Raw genomic sequence first — 10,711 nt, forward strand, 5'->3', positions numbered from 1 at the left:
AGCCATCTCTATCCAGACCTTTCTTCTCAATGCTCTGATGAATTTAGGGATGTTTGCCCATGTGCTCTCTACCCAGGCTGTTTTTATTAGAATGCATTATGCCTTTAACAATTTATTTTAGGTGATGCACTTTGGCCCAGATTACACTTTGACCCACATAAAGGGCACAATGTGGCCTAGACTGAAAAATAATTTGGTTATGGTATCTAAGACAAATATACAGTAGGATAGCCTATAATTGTATCAATGTTTTATTTTATGTTCGTCCTGTAGGGTAGGCTAGGACCCACGTTGATTTTGATCACGTGTCTCAACACTACCTGAGTGAAGAGTTGAATATAACTCCTACACTGGGTGCTTTTGCTCCCGCTGTCTCTAACCCGGTTAGATGCGCGCCGTCGTCTCGAGCCGGAGCGTCACGGTACATTCCGGTAATTGGGGATTGAAATGCGGGGACAGGCGCACCGACGGGACCCCCCGGCCCCTGGCCAACAACCCCCCTCCTTCCCTCCGTCCTGCACCGTCTCTCATCCATCACCTGGCAAATCAAATGCACCGCCAGCCTCTGCTGCTGTAAAGACGCAGGCCCATGTTAACGGCAGGATCTGTGATTTTTTATTTTATTTTATGCGCAATCAAATGCACCTCCGAGGAAAGAGGATCTTAAGAGGGGCGATGACACGACACATTTTAGGGACACTGCAGGTGCAGAGCCAGCTGCTTGGCTGTGTAGCTACCACACTGGCCTGGTGGGTTTAACAAGTGCAGCTGAGAGGAGGACAAGTAGCAAATTAAAAAGAAGTATGGTTCCTAATAATTAAATTATAAGCATAATAGGTTTTTACAAACATCAAGACTATCTGTCAATAATGGAAACTATTGACAGCAGATTAAAAATAACATTTTAGGTAAATTATGGACATATGCTGAGAACAAACATTTTATAACGATGAAGGAAATACCTCTTCCGTGTGTGTGTGTGTGTGTGTGTGTGTGTGTGTGTGTGTGTGTGTGTGTGTGTGTTTATACTGTATGTGTGTGTCAGTGAGTGAGAGAAATAGGGATAAATCAACAAGCTTTTTTGTGCGTATTTTGCTTATGCGTAAAATACGCACAGGTGGCAATCAAATCAGCATTAGGGGACTCATTAATGATACAATGCAACCAAAACAGACTCCTACACGATGTCCACATCCCATCTATCGTGATTTACTACAGGCCTAACAATTCAATATGCACAACAGCAAAATTCAAGAAGGAGAAAATACTGTTATTAATTAAGTTATGACGGTCATATCATCCAAAATAATTATAAGCAAAATCTACATTAAAACATTTATTTTAATTAATTAGTAACCTACAGATGATTTAATAATTTTAAAACGTAGAAAGTTGGCTATTTATTTTCAAAAATAATTCCAGCTATTTAAATGTGTTTTATAATAAAGCATTATCACATTAATTAAAGTGTAATCTCAGAAGGAATCAAGCAGCCGTACAGGGTTAATTCATTACAGAGGTTTTACACTGCAGTCTCACCAAAACTCTCAACATTAGGCCAATGTGCCTTTTTCTTTTTTCTTTTGCATTTTATTGTAGCAGCTGCACAGCAACCATCAGTTATGCTCACATCACGTAATGTAAACTCAGTTAGACTTTATGTGTAGGCCTACATGATCGGACCAGTGGCACTTACTTCATATAACTCTTACTAAAATATAAGAATAATAGTTTAATCTGCGCATTTTTTTTACAAATCTTCATAAAGAGGAAGTCTCTATCCAGACTTGAGGATCAATAGCTGCCTTAGACTGAATCAGGAAAACAGCTTTCGGCGCACGGGACATGTTCTTCTTTGAGCTTTCATGATGGATGGAGATGGCAGGCTCTCACTCTGACTGACAGCTTCACTTGGTTTTCAGACCAGCACCGCGTGTCACGGGACAGATACCGGGCTGAGGCCTCCCGCGTGGCTTTTCTTTAAACCAGTGTCGCCGCTGTCCCATCTTTCACTCATCCCTTATCCCCTGTCTCTATCCATACACTTCTCCATCTCTCCATCGAGACCATCCATCCAGTCATCCATCATACAGACCAGTCTCTGCACCCGCACCACCCTGACACGCATAAGTTATCCTGCTGCTTACATCGTTAAGGCCAATCTGCATGCAGCGCAGCCCCGCAGATCTCCAGTCGGTGAAGACCATCACAAACAATTACAGTGGCATGAAAGATGGGAGCAGAGAGGGAACAAATGTTGGCAATTTAATTAGGATTTCTCTACAGATCATACCCCTTTCGTGTTTGAAATAAGCTAAGATAGCAAGACAATGAATGGGGTGTGAATATAAGGCCTGTTGTTTTTTTCAATAATACATTTTGCCCTAACCCTTCGAAACAATGTCACGCTTTACACCCTGGTTAATAGGAATATTTATTTATGATGCATCAGGATCCTTAAGCAAGGCAGATTGATGTTTGAACAGAGAGCCTAAATTCATTATTCAATGGAAACAAAGCGACAAAACAGAGAAATCAGATTATATGGAGTTTTATTATAATAACCCGCTCAATATATTCTTAATTCCTCATAGTGCTATGGTAGGCCTATATGTTTTCATCTATTGTTCCCATATAGGAATGTGTGGAGAATTGTTTAAAAGGTCTTAATCGCTCAATTACATTTACAGCTTTTGTTTCCTGCCATCACAGCCTGATGTTTTAATATTCGAAAATGTTGCTATAGCTTTTATAACAATGAGATATACTGATCACTGAACAAGTGAATTGATCCTTTGATGTTAACTCAATCATAACTCTCATTAGAAAACGGACAGCCTATGTTAAGTGCGCCCATAAGATTTCCCCTAATAACCCAGTCCTCCATGGTCCTATAATCCCTATAGTCGGGGTTCCTCTCTCAGGGGCCCTCAGAAGCCTCTAGGGGACCATTGTGTCCCCCTCTGTTGACTCAGACGTCATGAATGCCAAAGATCCCCGTTACTGTTTCCGTCAAATCGCCCCATGAATGTAAAAGTCCAAAGTTAAAGCCTCCGCAGAGGAGAAGTCTCCCCCTGCGTTGGAGCACTATAGGGCGGATTAGTGGCCTGGAAGAGACCGGTCCCCTCTTTGAAGGGATTAAAGTTTAAATGCTTAAAAGCGGGAGAGCTAGGGTCGCTCATGGCTGCTCTTTTTTGAGTCAGAAACGGCCTGGAGAGTTTAACTTTGAAACAGTTTAAGTTTCTCAGTAAACTCACCTCTGAACCCACCAGACGGGCCGAGGACACACAACAGACGGCATGGCCTGGGAGCTGGGAGTTAATGTGCAAGTCAAAAAAATCACCAGGATTATAAAATGTTTATTTATTTTAAGTGGCTTAAAGAATATAGGGACCACAGGGATCACACGGAACTCAAAGTTTGTTATGGGCTATATTCTTATGAGTGCATGTGTTTAGGATGGGAAACCTTTTTCACGACTGCAACGGTATTTTGGTGTCTTATAAATCCATGTGGGGTGGACACTTGTGTACATGACATAATCAATAACACATCTAAAAGTGAGCTGAGTCTTAGGCTATTTACCAAGACCTACTTAACAATTTACATATGTTATGCCATGTAGCATTTTCGGACTCTAAAGCATTTGAGACTTTGATATAACACCTGCATAGACCTATAATATAGGCTTCATAATAATATTCCAGTAAAGACAGCTGAGTACTTGTCATCATCTCAGGGGATGCAGGTGCACAAAATCACAAAATATTTGCAGAGGTGCATTTCCGTGCGAAACAGATTGTTTTTAGAGATGAGCATAACATTAGGGTTAATATTGTTGCATAAATGATTAGTTATTATTTGAAACACAATGACTAGACCATGATAAGGGTAGGCTCTATAACTATAACAACAATAAGACTCAAACTCAAACTCGAGCTGGAATTTAACTCACATTACACATTGTTTTGATTAAAAATGTTGTACGTTTTTCTATTCTAGTGGTATATATTTTTACATTCAACCTGAATTACGGGAGAAGATTGGGGCTGAGGTGTGTCTTAAACTCAGAGCTCTTGTGTCTGGCCTTGGTGAGTCTTGGATTCGGACACAGCAGCAGACATGAGTGATGTTAGAACTAGAACTGCAAGCCAACATCAGCACAAGACGAACAACTGTATCAACAGGAGCTCCTGCGCGCCGCCCCGCCCCAAACATCCACCAGCTCTCACCAACCACACAATAAACGCTTTAAACAAATCTTATTATTTATACTTATTGGTAGTTTAAGGGAGTACGGCGCGGCAAATGCACGCATGCGCAAGAGTGTTTGGTGGGTTAATGACATTAAAGAGCGTCATCATGCAGCCTCTGGTCAAGCAGAGATAAGAACGCGCACTTTTGAGCGAGCGCACACACAAGCCAAACTTAATTAATTTCTCGCATGCACGTAAAACGTAATTTTGGTTTCTGGGTTATATTATTTGGTGAAATGCATCCCACTAATAAAACGCCTGTTAATTTCATGAACAGAGCCTGAAATACAGCAGTCATGTTTTTGAAATAGCACCAGATTTGGAAACTGCATGGAGCACGCGCCTGTCTGCCGGTTTCAAGTGTGTGTGTGTGTGTGTGTGTGTGTGTGTGTGTGTGTGTGTGTGTGTGTGTGTGTGTGTGTGTGTGTGTGTGTGTGTGTGTGATGGGGGCCGTGTGGGATATGACTTATCACATTGTATGACACCGAACAATAAACTAAACCAATTTATGAAGCGTCAATGCGTTTATGGTTAGCCTGTCGTGGTTGCTCAGTTGTCTCTGCAGCCAATTCTCTCTCTAGTCCTATACATCAAAGTGACGCTCACTCTGGTGACATCTCCGTAAAAGTGATCGGAATCAAATCAAAGCTTTTAATCTCACCAATCACCGTCACATCTGGACGTTTCCCCCCACATAAAGACTTCTGTGGCTGAGCGTCAGTTGTTTCTACGAGCCGTTTGAGGGGCAGTGAAACTATATGTACGGCTACAGAGCATTATTTGGGGCTCAACCTGCACCTGCTCATAAAATGCAATGTAGTCACATGTTAATATGTTAATTATACTGTTTTGGCATTACCTAATCGTAGGCCTATATGATAGGCTATCGCAAAAGTAATCAGATATTAGACCAGCGAAATGTTATCTACTTTGAGTGTGTTTTCTTGTAGGTGTGTCCAATATCGGACACATTTCAATCCCAAACCGAGTGAATATTGTTTCTTTTGGTCCCGTTTTTTAAATCTCTACTGGCTCATAAAGGCCTATGTTGTGATATTTCCCCAGACACTACATTCATATTCTGGAGTTCAAAACCCAAAAGTCCCAATCAGTCCCAGTCTTTCTGCCTGAATGCAAATATGGGCTATTTAAAAGGAATAAAATACCACAAAATGAGTTCATTTTGTGGTATTTTATTCCTTATACTATACTTTACAGACCGGACGTGGTTTATGAGCACTTTGAGAGGCTGTTAGGCCGGGCTGAATTATAGCTCAGCATCTCTTCAATATAGTGGAAAAAGAGTGGATATATAGTAGGGACATTTCAGGACGAGACAATAAGCATATGTCTTGGCTGAAAATAGTCTTTACATTTGATACCTGCAATTTGTGAGCTCATTAAACTCATAACAAATGCAATTCAAAGCGTTATCTTAAGGAAATATGGTAATTAAAATATATCTACGTTTGATTTTAGTCCTATGTGGGTTGAAAAGACTTGACTCACCACAATTAGAAACGTCCGATAAAGGAAAGCACCGACATTAAAACTGTTTTAAATGACGAAACCGTTGTTTTTTTTAGACTGGAGATTTAACTCTGATGACACCTGCGAGCTCGCGAGGTTCTAGGAGCGCGTGGGCGGTGCAGTGAGCGGTGGGAGGGGGCCCGTTCGTGTCCACGCTCACTCACTGGTGGCATTGTCATGGAAACTAGACCACCGCCTCGCTATTGTCTCTCGCTCTGCCAAGTTTATTATAAACACTGCGCGCTGTCAAACGGAGCGCGAGAGCAGAGCTAACTGCAGTCCGGGGAGGAAGGCTGAAGAGAGAAAACAGAAGCAGGAGAAAGTGAAGAGCTGCAGAGAGAAAAGCGAAAACATCTGGATTATTTATCAAGAAACACGAAATAACAGGCGCGTGACAGTGAGATACAAAGCCGACAGGAGTTTTGAAGAGACGACCCAACAGTCCTGGGAGATACTGGAGAGACAAGACCAACTCTGACTCGGTTTGAGCCCTACTCACTCTATCTCCTGTAGTACAAGGACGGCTGAAGACACACCCGAGCCTCTCTGCTCACAGTTCACTTCGTCGTTTTTTGTTTGCAAACCGGTGTTTGCACCGGTTCATCTCCATGTATAAGATGGATTACTCCTACCTGAACTCCTATGACTCCTGCATGGCGGCCATGGAAGCGTCGGCTTACGCAGACTTCAGCTCTTGCAGCCAGGCCAGCTCCTTCCAGTACAACCCGATCCGGAGCGGACCCTTCTCCAACCCGGGCTGCACTCCGCTCAGCACGGCCAGCTGCACCCTGGGAGCCCTGAGAGAGCACCAGCCCACACCTTACTCCTCAGGTACAGGAGCCTCTATTTTATTCTATTTTCTTCTGAAGGTCTGCAGGAACACAAAAATAAATGTAAAGGATGTTGGGTTTTTTTTTAAGCGAGGAAAGAAAAAGGTTAAAGAAGCTATTCTGTCGTCTACATAATTTCCTCTGGCTTCAGCTGCGACACACATCTTCTATCGACATTTAGAAAACGGGGAGAAATCTAATCTAATTGTCAACTCTATGTTTCGTTATTGATGACCGAACCATCCACACAGTTGAAAGCCGAGATGGCTTTACATGGATTGTATCCTAATAGACTTAATTCCTGATTTAGAATGAATCACGGCATGTTTAATCTTTGCATTAAATTAGGCTAAATGTTAATGTTATAATATTTTTTAATGATGTTTTTGATAAGCCAACATATTTATAAAGGTGAAAATTGCGTGTCTATTAATTTGCAATAACCTATATATGCACGCGTTAATATATAACAAATTCTTTTATATATGCTATTAATAATACACACCTGTTGGCCATAGGCCTACCTAACAACACATTGACAAATTGTTTGTGTTTGCAATTATTCATTCGCCTGCAACATTCGTGTGTCCAATTCTTACATTTAAATTACATTAAATACTTTAAACTCAATATTTAATAATACTTTTCTTTATTTTTCAGTTTGCAAAAATGCATCAAATTGTACAGTTCCCTAAAAACACAGCAAGCTCGTCCTGTTCTCCCTCAAATCCCCCATCAATGTCAATGTTTTCTTTTCTTAAAAGCATTGAGGTTTCTTTATGATTGAGTTTCTGTGGAATTTGACACGCTCGCGTTATGTTATGACATTTCCATAAGCCGTGTCCTAACTCCAAAATAACCGAAATATACTTAATTTGCAAACTGACTTTATGTTTATACTTCAGGATTTTATTGTAAAACATCTAAAACATTCGATCAATTAACAGCCGAATTATATATTTATTTTTATATTTTATTTATATTAAGCCTGTAATTCATTTGATGCTAAATCATTTTTTCTTCACTGTATTAGGTTGCAAATAAAAACCGTCTCAGTCAACATTATAAAACAGAAACACGTTAAATATAATTAGTAAATACGAGTTTACCAGCTTTGTGAAGCCGATATTGCTTTTTCAGCGTGTTTGTTATACATTTGCTTTCAGCCTATTATACAATCTCATTTGCTATTAAAACAATGTTGCAATCAATTAACCCGCCTTCCACAAACCAGTCACTAGTGTGCAAATACAATCGGTTGTTGATTAATGTTTTATTTATATCAAATCCAACGAGGTAAAGGATTCAGGTTCTTTTACGCAGGGCCTCTCCGTGTGGTCTAATATATGGCCTCTGCTGTTAAAGTGCCAGACCATTTTACATGTTGCTTTTCGACCACTAACCGGATACAATTTTTCCCGCACAGTCCCTTACAAGTTTTTCTCGGACCCCTCCGGCCTGAACGAGAAGAGGAAGCAGCGGCGCATCAGGACCACCTTCACCAGCTCCCAGCTGAAGGAGCTGGAGCGGGTCTTTGCCGAGACGCACTATCCGGACATCTACACCCGAGAGGAGCTGGCGCTGAAGATAGACCTGACCGAGGCGCGGGTACAGGTGAGAAGAGCGGGCTTTTATTCTTCTGTTTCTGATACCTGACGTCAGTTTCAACAGCAAACACAACGTCAGCAAAGGAAAACATCAAATGTACTTGATTGACTAAATATCTGACATTATGATTATCATATATATATATATATATATATATATATATATATATATATATATATATATATATATATATATATATATATATATATATATATATATATATATATGTGTGTGTGTCTATCTCATTCTGTGTCTTACAAATATTAATTTGACCTCTGTCTGTGTTTCACAGGTGTGGTTTCAGAACAGGCGTGCTAAGTTTCGTAAGCAGGAGCGTGCAGCCAACTCCAAGGCCAACAACCCCAGTGGCACCCCGGGCAGCAGCTCCAGCAGCAGCTCTGGAGGGAAGAAGGGCGGAGAGCTGAGAACTTCATCTGATGATGACGAGTCCAAAGAATCCACCTGCAGCCCCACACCTGACAGCACGGCCTCCCTGCCGGGCTCGGGCAATGGGAACTTGGGCAGCCCTTCTAGCCTGAGCCCCAGCCCGGCTCCTGTCAACAGCGGCTACATTAACACCTCTAGCTCTCCGGTCCTGCAGGGGCTGAAGCCGCCCAGCTGGTCCAGCCTGGGACCGTCCAACCCGGCCGTGGCCCAGCCTGCTGCCCAGACTCAGGAGATTCTGAAGGCCTGGCAGCCGGCAGACAGTATGACCGGGCCCTTTGCCGGAGTCCTGTCCTCCTTCCACAGAAAACCCAACCCCAACATCAAGACAAACCTGTTCTGAAGCACAGAGGAAGAGAAAATGAGAAACAAACATTATGCTGTCTACTGGAACAGTGAGGAGTTTCTAGCTTTTGTTGAGAGTCAGGACTTACCCATTATAACGCTGAATTCACTGGTGTAGTCTGCTCAGTTCAGTTAGGCCCTCGGTTCTTCTCAAAAAAAAAAAAAAAACTATCCCGTCAAACTGATTCAAAGCTCAGATAATAAAGTCAAAGGTCCGGTCGCCATCTCTCACTCCAAAATATTATGCAACTGCTCCTGCAAAACTCTGGACATGACTTCGATGACTTAAACTCTTCATTTCCACCCTCAAAACTGTTCATACAGTTTGACAAGAACTCACTCCTCCTCAGATAAAACTAAAAGACACTCTATTTAATGATGCCACACTCTTCATGTACAGGCCTGAAACTTCACAGTGTCAAAATGATGTTTGTGTGTAGCCGAACCAGAACTGCCATCACTGATAAACACGTCAGATACACACATTCATACACAGTCTCTCTTCCTTCGTTTTGTTCTTTCTTGCTCACGTTCCCACACTCGCTGCATTGCAACAGACCCTTGGACAGCCACAGCAGCGGCTCTGATGAGCATGGCGGTCAGGTACGAGTTTAAAGCAGAAATCTAAACATCACGCTCCAGTCTCTGCTGGGGAAACAAAACAAACAGACTTTCACCCTCAAGCACAACTTCCTCTAAGCTCCCCTGACACACAGACTCCCACCAGAAGGGAACAGGGTCCCCCCCCAAATCTCTTTGCAGAGCAGAGCAGAGCAACGCAAAATCCAATTAGAGGCGCCGGGTCCAGACCAGACACCGCCCCAGTTCATCCCTTCCTCCTCCTTCTTCTTTACTGTATCAAGTCCTGACTCGCCCACTTGCATCCTCAATGTGACCCCCAACTCCCCCCCCCTCAGGCTTTATGGTCCCATCCCTTCACTCTTCCTGTCCCATCATGCCTTTCTCTATCAAACAGTGGGAACTTTGTTAAAATTCAGCAAGGGAAAATAGACGGAGAACTTGAGGCTCCTGCAGTTTCCTGCCCTGTTCTTTGGGTGGAGAGAGTTGTAAAGATGTAGTTATACACAGAGCGGAGTGTAACCTACAAGTCGGTATATCTAATTATAACTGACATGGTACTACAACTGATTTCTCACTTTCATCGAGATTCTCCTGCTGGACTGATGGGAGCGAATGAGTTTGTTGCTTCAGTCTGAGGTATGAACTCGAGCGGACTTACAACCCATCAGCCAGTCTGACTCTTTCATCCATTAACTCTCCCACAGTTGACAAATATGGGACGATCTTTCTCAGAAATGCAACGCAAGCTGGTCAAATGTTGGCAATATAAAGAGATGCAGACAGTTTCTGGAGTTTTCTACTGTGTATCCATTAATAACCTGATTTTGTTCCTGTTGACCTTCATCGTTTTTTGCAAAAAAAGGCAAAAAAAGCAGCTGTTTGTACTTTCTCTCACCTCGCAAAGTTGTGTACCATCTCTATTTCATTTTGTAGCTAAATCACTGAAACGTGACTCATTTCAGAGCTGACTTTCTGAAGAAAAACTCCAGAAATCTACTCAAAAAGGGGAAAAAAACTTGTATTTATTAATATTCTTTATTATGTCAGTGAGGAAACCCACACACTGCTCCATGACATTTTGTGACTGTAAATTCCGTAATTAGTAATATAATAAAT

The 10,711-nt window shown here is 42.0% G+C and overlaps 1 protein-coding gene across 1 annotated transcript; it reads left to right on the forward strand.

Annotated features, from left to right (window-relative positions):
- The first annotated feature begins 6,394 nt into the window (after nt 1-6,394).
- On the forward strand, nt 6,395-9,011 carry phox2a (paired like homeobox 2A). The gene is made up of 3 exons (XM_029446868.1): nt 6,395-6,617; nt 8,043-8,230; nt 8,517-9,011. The coding sequence occupies exons 1-3, from the start codon at nt 6,395-6,397 to the stop codon at nt 9,009-9,011; spliced, it is 906 nt and encodes a 301-aa protein (XP_029302728.1).
- The last annotated feature ends 1,700 nt before the right edge of the window (nt 9,012-10,711 follow it).

Source organism: Cottoperca gobio, chromosome 13, assembly GCF_900634415.1.
Source record: "Cottoperca gobio chromosome 13, fCotGob3.1, whole genome shotgun sequence".
Lineage (NCBI taxonomy): Eukaryota > Metazoa > Chordata > Actinopteri > Perciformes > Bovichtidae > Cottoperca > Cottoperca gobio.

Bases quoted from the DNA above. Each gene is read 5' to 3' on its own strand.
- phox2a (XM_029446868.1), top strand. From the start codon at position 6,395: ATGTATAAGATGGATTACTCCTACCTGAACTCCTATGACTCCTGCATG. The intron at 6,618-8,042 runs GTACAGGAGCCT...TTTCCCGCACAG, and splicing joins GCCCACACCTTACTCCTCAG to TCCCTTACAAGTTTTTCTCG. The intron at 8,231-8,516 runs GTGAGAAGAGCG...TGTGTTTCACAG, and splicing joins TGACCGAGGCGCGGGTACAG to GTGTGGTTTCAGAACAGGCG.